At 36.2% G+C, this 14,024-nt stretch overlaps 1 protein-coding gene across 18 annotated transcripts in view; it reads left to right on the top strand.

Moving 5' to 3' along the window:
• Positions 1–14,024, top strand: part of CDIN1 (CDAN1 interacting nuclease 1) — a 234,067-nt gene that overhangs the window by 121,730 nt on the left and 98,313 nt on the right. For 10 of the 18 annotated variants that reach the window (XM_024349115.3, XM_009428761.5, XM_063794707.1 and 7 more), the window contains 2 exons: positions 11,301–11,366; positions 11,932–12,037. In XM_024349115.3, coding sequence (XP_024204883.2) covers positions 11,301–11,366; positions 11,932–12,037 — 172 coding nt within the window. Of the gene's footprint in view, positions 1–11,300; positions 11,367–11,913; positions 12,038–14,024 lie in introns of all 18 variants that reach the window. The other 8 variants (XM_063794701.1, XM_063794702.1, XM_063794697.1 and 5 more) reach the window with 2 other exon arrangements.

A 14,024-nucleotide genomic window follows, 5' to 3' on the forward strand; every position in this document is an offset into this window, starting at 1 on the left:
AGAACAGTTAGAAAAATTCATGTTGGGTATATTTGTCTCATATATGGAACTGGGTAGTACTTTTACTTGAAAGCAAAATATTAAGCCTTTATTATTTTCATGCCAAACATTCATTGGCATCATGGATTTATTATGATTTTTTAAAAATCCCACATGTATTCATGTGTTTGTGTATTACAGATTATTTCTTTCAACATCTCTTAAGCATTAGAAATTAAGCCTCAAAGGACTATACGCATAATAAGTGATCACAGAAACCATAAAGCACTCTACAATGAATTAATTTCTCTTCTCCACTTTAAATATGGTAATTTGTAAAGGTTTCATACAAGTCATTTTATTATTATACAGATCTGTTTTATGTAGATATTGAAGAGTCTGCATGATGTTTATTTTAGGACATACACAAAAAATAGAACAACATTGGATTACATAAGTTTCTTTCCAAAATGGGCAAAGAATTGGCCAAGAAAAACCAAATGCAGAGAAATGTCAAGTAAGGAAGAGATGTTTAATAAAGTCCTACAAAGAATCTATTCCAAATCTTAATGTTCAATGTTTTTATTAATAAACTGTAGAATAAAATCGAATGTATTATAAGATTGTTTTAATTTGAAGCTTGGAGATATCATAAATATTCCCTAGTTAGGGTTAAATAAAGTTGATTAATTAAGCAAGTGTTCTCAAGTCACTAAATTAAATTTCAGTATGTAGAAGCAGCAAGGTTTTTCATATGGGGACAGTTGAATTGTTCAGCCTATGGAAAGATGGTAAAGTTGGAAGAAATCACCTTTTAAAAGTCTAATCAAAAGGAAAATACGTAATAGTTCAGAACCAGTTGGAATGAGTGACACTATGAGATATGTTTTGGAACCAGGTAGTTCTGATAGTATTGTGAAACATCCGATCACATTGATTACTCAGATAGAGGCCTGTATGTCATGGCCAAGTCTATTTTTTGTTTTGTTTTGTTTTAAGCCACCAACTAAGCAGCATCATTGTCAGAGCTGCTTAGCATCACTCTCTGGGCACCATCAGCCTGTGGACAGTCAGGCCTTCAGCCCCATTTTTTTGTTTGGCCTAACTTTTCTCTGCTTCCTTCTTGAGAACTAGCCAGTCCCAGCTGGGAAAAAAAAGCAAAGATTGTAGATGTGGGCTAAACTTAGTCCTAGTCCTCAACTTACTTGAACTTGAACGTGTTAAATTAGATTCACCATGGCTGACAAAAGCAATGTAAAAATGTGGTCTGGGGATCATCTCTAGTTGCAAACAAGTACAGAAAGGGAACTTGAAATTGATGGGTCTCATCTGTTCCTCCGTGCTGTAGAATCTAGAGGTAATTATTTTATGGAAGCATACTCAAACAGGATATTTAATTGATTTTTAAAAATAAATGAAATATAGGAAGTTTATGCAACCTGAGTCCTGTTTTAAAGCATTTCCTCATCAACCTATAAAGAAGTTGTTAATTCTTTGTATTTTTAATGTAGCACTGAATTAACATATGTTTGTGGTTGAAAAATGAAAATTGAAAGCTTTGTATGAAATATTGTTATGGGGCTGTTGTCCTTTTACCTTATAAATACCCCTTCACAGAGATTAATTAGATTTAAAGTGTTGTGACAGGTAAATTTAGACAGATCATTTTAAAGCCAACTATGGAAAAAATATTGGTAAATAAACAGACCACTAATCTTATTCTTTCTTGTTTACATGTGTACACCTTGAATTTTGTTGCAGAGATGTTGCAAACGTGTTTAATTTATTTTGATCCTTTGCTAAGCTGAAGTAAAATCTCTCTCTCTCTCTGTTGGCTTCTAATTTGGACTACATTCAAAAGACAAATATTCTCATCTTTTAATATATTAACCCTTCTTAATTTAAGAATTATGACTTTCCCTAAAATATTTTACCCCATTCTAAATTTGCCACACATTGTGCTCTATATTTGTTTTATAAAATGCATATTTTATCTTTCGTCTTACCAATTGAAGGGAAAAATAAAAGTAAATTACTAATTCTTTCTTAAATGTCCTTGGTTCATAACTACATCCTGAACCGTTGTTATGGCACAAGATTTAGCCAGGAACTATAGGAAAGAAAAACAGAAGTGTTCTTATCATTGAAGATTTGAATGTACTGATACGAGTTCATCCTATCTTTTAAACTTATCCAATTTGTACTTCCACACATAAGTATATTGTATTAAGACAGGTCAAAGTTGAATAAATGACTTTAGTTTCTCCAACTAGAAAACATTTTTCATGTGCATATTTATTCATTTATTCCACAAATAAGTTACTAAGTTGGATATTGTTTTAGACACTAGATAAGTCAGATGAAGTGTCTGCTTTCATGGGGTTATGGTCCAGTAGGGAGACAAGCTACCAATGAACACAGATAATTTCTAGCAGTTTCTGAGAGTCCATGTAATTCTGCCCTTCATTATTTATTCATTCTTTTCAATTAACTTTTGTTGTGTTCTCTGCATGCCAGGAACTACACTAGTTAGTACAAAGTGATTGATTGTAAGCACTCTGTGCTCCCAGTGCTCATAGTCAAGCACCGTATTGCATGTGTGATCCAATGAGAATGCAGTTTTCTCTCTGATCCAGTGAGAATCCAGTGAGAATGCATCTCACTTAGTAGGTGCTCACATGATTGTCTCGATAATGAAAATAAAAACTCAAGGCTGTTAGGCTACTTTCATTAAACCTTTCAAAGAAAGGTACAGATTATACTCAACATCAGTCACTATCCTCTATGAATGAAGAAAATGCTGCTGCTTCATGAGCTGCTTTTTCCTGAAATAGTGATGGAATTTTACTTATTCATTTGTTCTTTCTCACCGGGACCTTCCTGCCACAGTATATATCTAGGATGGCCAGTTGAGCTCATAAGGTTGGCTCTATTGCCAGTAGCTAACTACTCTTAAGCCTGCTGTGGGCAGACACCATTAAGAATCTTAAAGAACCAAACTTTTTTTTTTTTTTAAGTTGATGCAAACGTGGAGCCTTCTGGGAAAATTGAAGATAAGTTTCAGTACATGTTAGCAGTTCTTTCCAAGGATAATTAATTTAGAATTAATATTTTTTGGCCGTATCTCAGTACTTTGGGAGGCTGAGGCAGGAGGATCACATGAGGCCAGGATTCAAGACCAGCCTGGGCAATATAGGGAGATCTTGTCTCTACACAAAATTTTTTAAAATTTTGTGGTGGTAGGCACCTGTAGTACCAGCTACTTGGGAGGCCAAAGTGGGAGGATCACTTAAGCCTTGGAGTTCAAGATTACAGTGAACTGTGGTCATTCCACTGCATTCCAGCTTGGGTGACAGAGTGAGACCCTGTCTCTAACTAAAATAGGTAGGTAGGTAGGTAGATAGATAGATAGATAGATAGATAGATAGATAGATATGAGCATTTAAAGTCTCAAAAGGTGTGACGAACTTGCTGCCTACTCCTAGGCTTAGCTGCACAAAAAACTCCTCAACTTTAAATTGAACCATAAGCATTGTGATCATCCCATTACCTCTGCTAAGCGTTCACTCTTAGCAGACAAAATAGAAAATGTATTTTATCTACTGGTAGAGATGTGTTAACTAGTATTTCTCAAGTGATTAATGAGACCATATTTTGCTGTGGTTTTTTTTGTGTTTTTTTAGCAGCTTTGGACAAAAAGACAGGAAAGGAAAAGAAAATAGTGACAATGCAAAGACAACAAGACAGTTTGCCCTGTTAGCTAAAATATGAAAGAGCTCATACAAAAGACTGAAGATAAACCATCCATCTTTTATGGGTTGGCATATCTCCAGGTTGGAGGGACTTCCGTTAGCGACTGCCACAGCCACTGTCTGGTGCAAATTCTTGTTAAGTTTGGCCTAATAAGAATGGTTCTGGAGATATTTTATTCTTTCCAGTGAATGTTTCCCTGTTAGTAGATGCTAACAATTATTTTGAGTGACACCTGGGAGGCATTTGCTGTGCCCCTGCCTCACCCTCGCCCCCATGTTTGGACAAACCAGCAAATTTTACAGGGGTGCTTGTGTAGCATTCGTGTATTACTCTGTGGGACTCTGAGAGAGTATAATCTGTAAAGCCAAATAGGCTTAGTGAAGGATGTCCCTTGCCGTAAGAAATTAGGATCTTTGTTTCTAAGAGTTCATCTGCCCCTGCTGCTTTATTCCTCACCTGAAGCAATAATACTCTGCTGGGGAGGTGATTATCATGTGACAAACAGGGGATTATGACTTCAGGTGAAGGACAGGCAGCAGGAGCAGATGAGATTTAGAATACCAAGATTGTGTGTACACGCAGATGTCAGCGGCAGAGAGTAAGAGACCAGAAATGAAACATACGATTATGTAGGCTGAAGGGAATGGAGATGGCTGGGTATTTCATAAGGAATCCACCATTTAAATGCTTGTCTATCCGAAGGTTAAAAATATGATGCTGTTTTTAGAGTAACAGGAACATGAAATTGAGGATGGGAGGTGGGGGATTTGGGCTCTGTTCTCCCCTTTCTGAAGAGATTGTCATGGTGAGAGACTTTCTTACTTACTCCCCTTATTGAATGTGCTTGTGCACGCTTCTCCCTGGCACTGAGAAAAGGACCATAAATGCATATGCTGCTGGAAGATGAAATGCTTTCTGGATGTTTGTTTTCTTATCGGCTGAATTTGAGATTCAGCTCCCTGGAACTTTGAAGAAAGGTTGTTGTGACCACTTACGATGGTGTGCTTCCTGCTCCCGGCCCTCCCTCACCACTGCTCTTGGTAGTTAGCTCATGTCCACGGGTCATCTGCTTTTGGGTCACTAATGATTTATTGGAACTATTTTGGTTGTAAGTGGCAGAAATCCAATCAAACTAGATTATATACACAGAAAAGGAGAACTTATTGGCTTAAATATACACTGGGGAAGTCCAGAGGAGAGATTTGCTTCTGCTGTGTCTCTTAATAGGATCCAGAAGGCAAACAATATCATTAATATCTTTTGTCCTTTTTGGGTTCTGCTCTTTTCTGTGTTGGCTTTATTCTTAGCTCACAAGGTCACAAAGATGATTGCTGGTGATTCCCAGTTTTTTTAAACCTTAGAGTTTATAATCCCGGAGCAAAGTCAGTGATTCTCTTTTGCCACATAACAAATCTCAGAAAGGGCCGGGTGCAGTGGCTCATACCTGTAATCCCAGCACTTTGGGAGGCTGAGGTGGGAGGATTGCTTGAGCCCAGGAGTTTGAGACCAGACTGGGCAACATAGCAAGACTCCCCGCCACTCCCCCAACGTCCACTCTACAAAAAATAAAAAACAGCCAGGTGTGGTGGTGCATGCCTGTTGTCCCAGCTACTGGGGAGGCTGAGATGGGAGAATTGCTTGAGCCTGGGAGATCAAGGCTGCAGTGAGCCATGATGGCACCTCTGCACTCCAGCCTGGGCAATAGAGTAAGACCCTGTCTCAAATAAATAAATAAATAAATAAATATATATATATATATATATCAGATATATATATCAGAAAGGGATCTGATCAGCTAGTCTGTGTCCAGCCCTGTGGCGGGGTGATTTGGGGTCACGTTACTGCCCACTCATGAGAATCACATTGTGAGTGTAGGGTAGCAATGCCGGACAGGATAACATACAGGACAGCAAAATAAAAAATCTCCCTCTCCCTGCAGAAAATTAACTACAGGCTAGGGTTTTGCTCACCATAACCAAAGGCACTGGGGGTCAAACACGTTACTGTGATTGCTGAATTGAATCCTTTGGTCCTGTGCATGTGTGCACTGGCTCACACTCACCCATGTGCACATCTGTCTGTGTAGGAGATCCTTTTTATGTCTCAGAACTGCTAGTATGCCTCTCTCCATTGAGATTGGTTCGGCGACACATGGAGCTGGCCCAGCAAGAGGTTCTAACATCAGTGACTACAGCTAAAAAGAACCAGGGCAGACAAAGGCTAACAGTCAACCTTTCCTCTGAATCTTGGAATTGGAAAGGGCTCTAGTGACTGTCCAATCCACTTGTTTTGATTAAACAAATTGTCCTTTGGCCTTGCATCACAGCTACTACCCTCCCTACAACCTGTCCTGTATCTTTTTATTCTACTACGTTGATTTGTCCCTTCATCTACAACGAAAAGGATTTAGCATGATCTGGTATAAAATATAGGAGAATTTTACTTTCTTTGCTCGTATTCGTGTCCTCTGCCTCTCCACAGCTACCAGTTGCCTATCTAGCCTCTCCACACTGTCCCAGCTTCTTCACCTCCCCTTTTTTTTCTATAAGGCACTTCAATTTTCACTAGTATTATCCCCTAAAGACATAAACAAAGGACAATGTCAGAGCAGTCAGTTGTATTCCTTATTAGTGGCTTTGATAAGAGGCTTTGGGGGAAGAGGTTGAAACTAACGGCTATAATGAAGTTTTGGATTCTCTAAAGATTTCATTTATCGGTGCTATTGGTCTCCCCATTAAATGCATGCCTGTTCTGTGTACCTTTGCACACAGTTTGCATAACATATAATATTTATTACTGAAACCTTGCAAACTTCTTAAATTGTATAGAAAAGGCTGTGAAACTCACTCTTAGAGAACATAAAAATATAGAGAACAAAGGTCATAACTCCAAATATTGAGTGATACAGTGTTTTGAAAAAAAAAAAAACAGAATAAAACAAAATTAGTTACTGGAGTAGAAAAAATATGGTTTTAATATGTATTGATACATGTCTTTTTGCCCTCCCCCAATTTAGTAAAGATGCACTAGGTGTTAATAATATTCTTCTTATCATACAGTGTATTTTAATCTAGCATTTTAGAAAACTTTTTACAAGTTCATAGATAAAAGCCCTGTCAGAATGTGACTTTTCATTTTCAGATGTCGTGAACTGGATTTCTGCATGATTTTTATGGAAATGACTATACTTTTAAAATGTAAAACTTTTAATAAAACAAAACAAATTTAAAGTCCTCAGACCTTTTCTTGGTAGGCCTCATGTCCCCCTGTGATTCTTAAGTATACGTTAACTAGTTTCAGATGTGTTTTGTTCGCTGACTCAAAATCAGCTCTTTATTTTAAGAAAAGAAATTGTGTAATTAGTACTTAATTGCTTTGGATATTTTGGGCATTTGGAGAAGAGGGTAATTCAAAGGCCAGAGAAATTAAACTTTCAGAATGTTCTTTATGTGTCTGTAATTTCTTTTTAAAAAATGCCCTCTAAAGACAGCCCTGACAACTTAAAAATGAATGAAGACCTGGGTTGTTTTTAAAAATTAACATCATCTTTGGATGTGGTTTTATTGATTTATTTAAGATAAATTGGAGAGAGGACCATTGAAGTGCTAGAAAACAAGATACTATCTAGTTCATCTCCTTTTCAGGCAGGTGTTGTCTAAATAGCTCACAGATGGCAGTCTTCCTCTCTTACATTTCAAGATCTTCCAAGATGAAAATAAATTTTTCCCCACTTTAAAAATATTACATTTGATCAAATTTAAATATTTGCATAATTAAGAATGGTATATGGTCTGCTGGGACCAACTGCAACTTGGTTGACATGGGCACATATCCTGTATCTGCAGTGATTTGAGAGGTCTAGGTCTTGTTTGGTCATTTAACTTCTCTAGGCCAGTTATATTGTGTATAAATTGGAATGTTGGACTAGTAATCTCTACAATTTTACTAGTTCAGAAAAGTTTCTGAGGCACCCATTATCTAAAAATCTATGTTTTGTGAATCTGAAGGTTAACAGGTCTGCTTTTAAGTGATAATATTCCTATATTAATTTTGATAATGAGCACTTGAACTATGACATTAATGAACTTAATGGTTATGAAATATATTGGGTTTTTAAATATATACCTTAAACCAGAAGACCCTTACTTTGTATCTACTGTAGTTGCTGAATAAGACACATATGCAGGATTTGAAGATTGGTTTCATATTGATTCCCAACCATTTGTGGAAGTCATACTAAAAGTACTATTTCATATTATTGCCATTACCTTTTTTTCATTCTAACTAATATTATTTTTACTTTGTTCTTAATCTTTATCATTTTTTTCTTGAAGAAAACCTCTTATATTACTGTTGAAGAAACAGTGAAACTTGAAGAAACAGTTTATGTTACTTAAACATCTAGTTTCCACTTAGAAAATTCAAAGAATCATAAGTAACTACTTGGCTCAAACATACGCAGTTTTATAAGAGCCTGTATGAAATGTGTGATTCTCAAGGAAAACATAAATTGTAAAACTGACTATAAAAGAGATATATATATCAACAGATCAGTAGCCAAAGAGAAAAGAGTTGCCCACCCAACAATGGCACCAGGCACAGATTGGGTTTTGTGGAGGAATTCTACTAAAATGTTAAGGAGTGGATAGGTCCAGTGTTATTTAAAATACTTGAGGCGAGGCATGGTGGCTCATGCCTGTAATCCCACCACTTTGGGAGGCCGAGGCAGGCAGATTATTTGAGGTCAGGAGTTTAAGACCAGCTTGGCCAACATGGGGAAACCCTGTCTCTACTAAAAATACAAAAATTAGTCAGGCATAGTGGCATGCACCTGTAATCCCAGCTACTTGGAAGGCTGAGGCAGAAGAATCACTTGAACCGAAGAGATGAAGGTTGCAGTGAGACGAGATCGCGCCACTGCACTCCCACATGGGTGACAGAGCAAGACTTCATCTCAAAAAAAACAAAAACAAAAAAAAAGCTTGACTTCAAAGAAAAATTTTCCCATCAGTATTAAGGAAAGAGATGCTGTCTTTTTTACAAAATTGAGATGAACCTCAGATGAACATGTAGAACAGACAGTTGGGACCAAGGATGAAAGATAACAGTGAGAGTTCTCCAATAAAACCTTGAACTTTGAGCCTAGTTGGTGCCTTTGTGCCTTGTTGATAATTAGGGAATTAAATTAAGAAAGGAAATTATTGTCAGTCTGGATAGGCTTTGTAAAGACATGGATACTGTTAAACATGCACTTGTATTTTACTCATTCATCTTTTGGGGGCATTAAGTGTCCTGGGGCCTAGAACAGTGAACAAGGCCACCTGTTTCGAAATGCTGCTTCCTACCCTGGTACCATCATTTCATCTGAACTTTGCCAAGTTGTTACCTCGTCCTTTCTTAGATCTAGGATGAAGGAAGCAAGCCAAAGGTTGAAACAGAGGAGATGGGACCGTGAGAGTTTAGTAAATAGATTAAAGGAAGAAGATTACCCAATACACAGCATTTTACATGTTTGGCATAACCTCTTTACTATAAAAACTAGAAGTCTAATATCACCAATGGTGACAAAGACTTCCAGATGCTATCCTTTGGCTACAATTATTATTGAATCAGCTTCATGTTGAGAGAGAAAGAGTGAGAGGGAGGGAGAAAGAGAGACAGGGGTGTGTGTATGTGAGAGAGAAAGAGAGAGAGCAAGCCAGTTGTAGTTTGTTGAAGTTCACCACAAAAAGATGGGAAGGATCCCCAGCCACACTTGATGTTTTGTGTTTAAGTTTTGAGGTTTGGGATTGTTAATTTTCATATTAAGTCAGCCATGCAATTTAAATTGTAGATATTATGTTAGTAATTTTGGTGCAGTGAACAGGAGTGCAGCATCTGTCTTTTAAAGGGATTTTTATGTGTGCATTTGGATTGCTTGGTGACCTTTGAAATTTTGTTTTGCACTGTTATCAGAAACGTAATCATTTTTCTTTCTGAAGCAGATTTTAACATCTGAAAAGGTTGATGAAGCTAGGATAGTTTTAGTGAAATATTAATCTATCTTTTTTAATGTCACCATTGCTTTTAAAACTGTTCATCAGCTACCGGAAACATCAGCTTAAGGCACTGGAGTTGATTTTAATTAAATATTCTCATTGTGGTCAGAGTATAGTTACAGAACAGAAACTTGTCCAGTCTTCTTCATCTATAGCTCACTTTCCAAATTCTCTTGTTTTTAAAGTCATATTATTTCAATCTGTATTTCTTTATCTCAATAATTAACTTGAGATTTTTTATATTTCAAGGAGGGGAGATTGTTCTGAATACTGGCACCAATCCTTCAAAATCTAGACAGCTTAAGGATATTGACTTTTAACAAAATTTAACTTAAATGTCTACTTTAAATATGTGTCTTGTCATTAAAAGGTTATTTACATTTAAAATGCTGACCTTTCAAGATGTGCACAAGAGTGTTCTAAAACAGAGTTTCTGAACATTGGCCATGAAACCACTGTCTTGGGCTGACAAATGGATTGGAAATAAGCTACCCAACACTGGGAATGGGCCATTAATTTTAATCAAAGGTGATGCAGGAAGGCGAATGGGATGCATGACAATGTCAACAGCCCAGTAGGTGTTAAGAGACCACACAGCCTTCCTTGTTACTTGGTCGGGCCATTAGTTGAGGTTGGGTGAAGACAGAAAGCCATGTCTGGAATTGAATGACCAGGTCACTCCAAAATCTAATGGAGAACTCCCCATTTCAGAAATCACATTGTACTGCCATTAGAAGTCAAGGACAGCATTTAGAAAATATTGGTGGATTTTTTTTTTTTTTTTTTTTTTTTTAACAATCACCTTTCTAGTTTTTCCCAACTTTGTCAAGCTTCCTGTTTTCCTGCTTTCTTTCCTTCTGAATAGATCATTGATATTTACAGGGGACTAAGAAATTGAACAGACTTAGGAAAAAAAATCTTAAAGCCTTAAAATTGCTTTTCAGAGTTACATATTGTTATAAAACTCAGGTAAATGCCAGAAACAATAGCATACCAAAGGAATTAAGCAGGATAACTAATTCTTTATGGCGATCTCATTGTCCTTGTCTCTTTCTTGTGTGTGGGAATAGTTTCACTAATTGAAACTAAACTTTCGTAATTGCTTTACTGAAGGCATTTTTTCATAACTGTAAAGGCCACTGTGCTTGCCCCTTTACTATAAATTTTCAATACTGGCTGATAACATTTGTAATTTTCACAGCGGTGAAAGCCTTTATTTTAAATCAGTAAGTATATTACCTTATTTTGAGTACTTTCAATTACAAAAAAGGTAGTATATGACAGCTTGAACTCGTGATGTTTATAATAACGAAAACATGCGGAAAAAATGAAAGAAGCATATCTGAAGCATATTTATGCTTCAGGGTTGTTCAGAAAGTTCATTATTTCTGACACAGCACTGCATGCAGAAAAAAGATATGTATGACTACAGTAGTAATTTTTATACATATTTAAGAAATAAAAACAAATATATTCCTATCTTGTTAATTGAATAGTGTTTTAAGTAAATAGTGTTTGTTCTTCCTGTAGATGAAGATCAGCTTCGTGCAAAGGGTTATGACAAAACACCAGACTTCATTTTACAAGTACCAGTTGGTAAGTTCTTTAACTCTGTTATGCGTTTGTTTTTAGAGAAAAGGGATGTATTTTTTAATTTTTTATGTTAATATTAGCTTTATAATATTATAAATGGGTGGATAATTGGAAAATACTACTTTTAAACGGCAGAAAATAATAGGTTCAGAAGAAATCTGTCTTAAAATCTTTTGATATATTGAGAAATAGACATGTTTTCTAAAGATATTTTGGTTGTCATTTTCAACTTATTTCTCTAAATTTCAAATTCCTTAAACATAGATCTCTTGAAAAGCCAGACTTATTTTGGTCTGCTTGACATGGCACTTGTCGAGTTATACAGGCAGTCTGAGAACTAGGAAAGGGAGTTTTGAAGAATATAATGAAAATCAAAGGGATACGATTGTCACATAAATGTTCTTTGTAATGAACATATACAGTGTGTTGTTTTGTAATTACATTTATAGATGATGGTAAGGGCTAAGCCTGTGCTCATTAATGTGAAGCATAGAGAGGCCTGTACAGAGTTCAGAATTTTCAATCTTCCCCTCCCTTCTCCGTATATTAGTAATGCTTTGTCCCTTAGCTGTAGAAGGGCACATAATTCACTGGATTGAAAGCAAAGCCTCATTTGGTGATGAATGTAGCCACCATGCCTACCTGCATGACCAGTTCTGGAGCTACTGGAATAGGTAAGGTCTCATTATTTTTCTTTTAAGATAAACGATACTCAGCTGAAATCTCATTAGAAAAAAATATTTTGTTTAGCTGGTAAAAATGCTAGTAGCCTTTGTTTCTAGTAAATACAGAGTTTTGATTAATGTATTCATTTCAGATAATTTAAACTTCTCTGCTTTCATAATGTTGCTTCATTTTTTAAAACTAAAAATCTATGCATAAGGTCAAAATTAGTATATATTCCATTTTTCATTCATTTTATAATAATATTGGTGTCACTTAAAATACAGATAATAAGATGTGGTGTATATTACAGTATTGACACTGAACTTTTATCCTTTTGATGTGAAATTTATGCTTACTCAGACCTTAAAATAATTTATCCTCAGCTCTCTGAGGAAAGTATCCAAATGATATGAAAGACGGAAATGATACCCCTTCCAAGAATAGAGAATAGTTTACCTACCAACTCATATTAACGTTCCCAAAGACATGGAAATCTCAGCGTTAAGAAAGGAGTGGGAGGGTCTTATTTTACTGTTTATCTACCACATGTCCGGGAAGTTACTTTTGTCCCCATTTTACAGATAACTAAGCTGATAGTCAGAGAAAATGATGTGCTGTAGAGCTAGTTATCATGGGGCTGCATTTATCTCTCACTCCCAAATCTGTGTGATTTCCAGCACAACCCTATTGTCATTTACAATACAACCTTCCAAACTTTGGCTTTTTCTATTATTGCAGTCCCGTGTTCACACTACATGTTTTTTCCCCCTTAGAACAGGAATGCCAGCCAACAGTAAGAATACAATAATAAAATGACATTGGCTCAGATCCTTAAGGAATGAGACAGTAGCATCTGTGGGTAATAGCCTTGTCCTAGGGTAAAAACAGTGACCAGCTACAGAATTTGGCATTATATTGTTACTCAGCTTTACAAAAGGCCAGTGGACCTCGCCTGTGGCAGCTGTGCTAAACTAAGCCCACTTTTTGCCATGGTAACAATGATCATGACAAAATGCTGAATGTAATAGCTTTCTTGATTTTCTTGTGTAATTGTGCGTGGCATCCGAGCTTTACTTTACAGGGATGGAGGAGGAAAGTGCAAAATGTTTTAGAAATCAATGCTGTTTCAGCGTTTCCTGTGTTTTATTCAGCCATTATTCAAATTAGCAGTAATGTGGCAAATTGAATTTTAGATTTTTAGCAATTTTATGATGAGTTTGAAATAGTAAAGAAAGCATCATTTTTGGTAGTATAGGGAAAGCAATGACAGGAAAATCAAATTGCATAAGTTTAGGTTGCTGAAGTATTTTAAAAAAAGCTGATAAGCTCAAGCAGTAGGGAGGTAGACTGTTTCCCCAGCTTTGGTACCAGTCATATCTTTTCTAAGGAACAATTACAAACCAAATCCCAAATACTAGAGCTTACTTCAAAATTCCAAATTATTATCTTTCTTCTAAAACAACTCAATTATTTATTGAGTACCTACTGTGTACTTAACATTCACCATTTAGAGGCTGATTAAATAATCTAGTCGCCTGGATGATAGATTTAGGGATTATTGACATGCCTGGTGGATGTCTGTGTGATAGATAATTTAATACAATTTCCTTTGGATTTTATATCACTTTGTTGCATTCTACTTTTACCCTTCTGGTGATGTTTTACTTAGACTACTATTGATTTACATTCCCTGAGCACATTGTTTGAATATATACTGGCTAAGTGAGCATAATTCATTTAGGGCATGATGTGTGATACGGGAATGTTAGCCTTGGTTTTAAATGGTCCAGATCATTTAAGGAGTAAATGTCACAGAAGTCACTGATGTTACCAAAGGTCTGCAGAGAGGCCAAGAAATGCAAGTTCAAAAAGGAACATTTAGTGCCCAGGTTTGAAATGGAACTTTGGGGTATTTACTTATATATAAAATTTGTAACATATGATAATGATACAAGCTGACTGGTGATGGAGTATTTTGACAGAAGGAGAACTTAC

The sequence above is a fragment of the Pan troglodytes genome, chromosome 16, assembly GCF_028858775.2.
Source record: "Pan troglodytes isolate AG18354 chromosome 16, NHGRI_mPanTro3-v2.0_pri, whole genome shotgun sequence".
NCBI lineage: Eukaryota > Metazoa > Chordata > Mammalia > Primates > Hominidae > Pan > Pan troglodytes.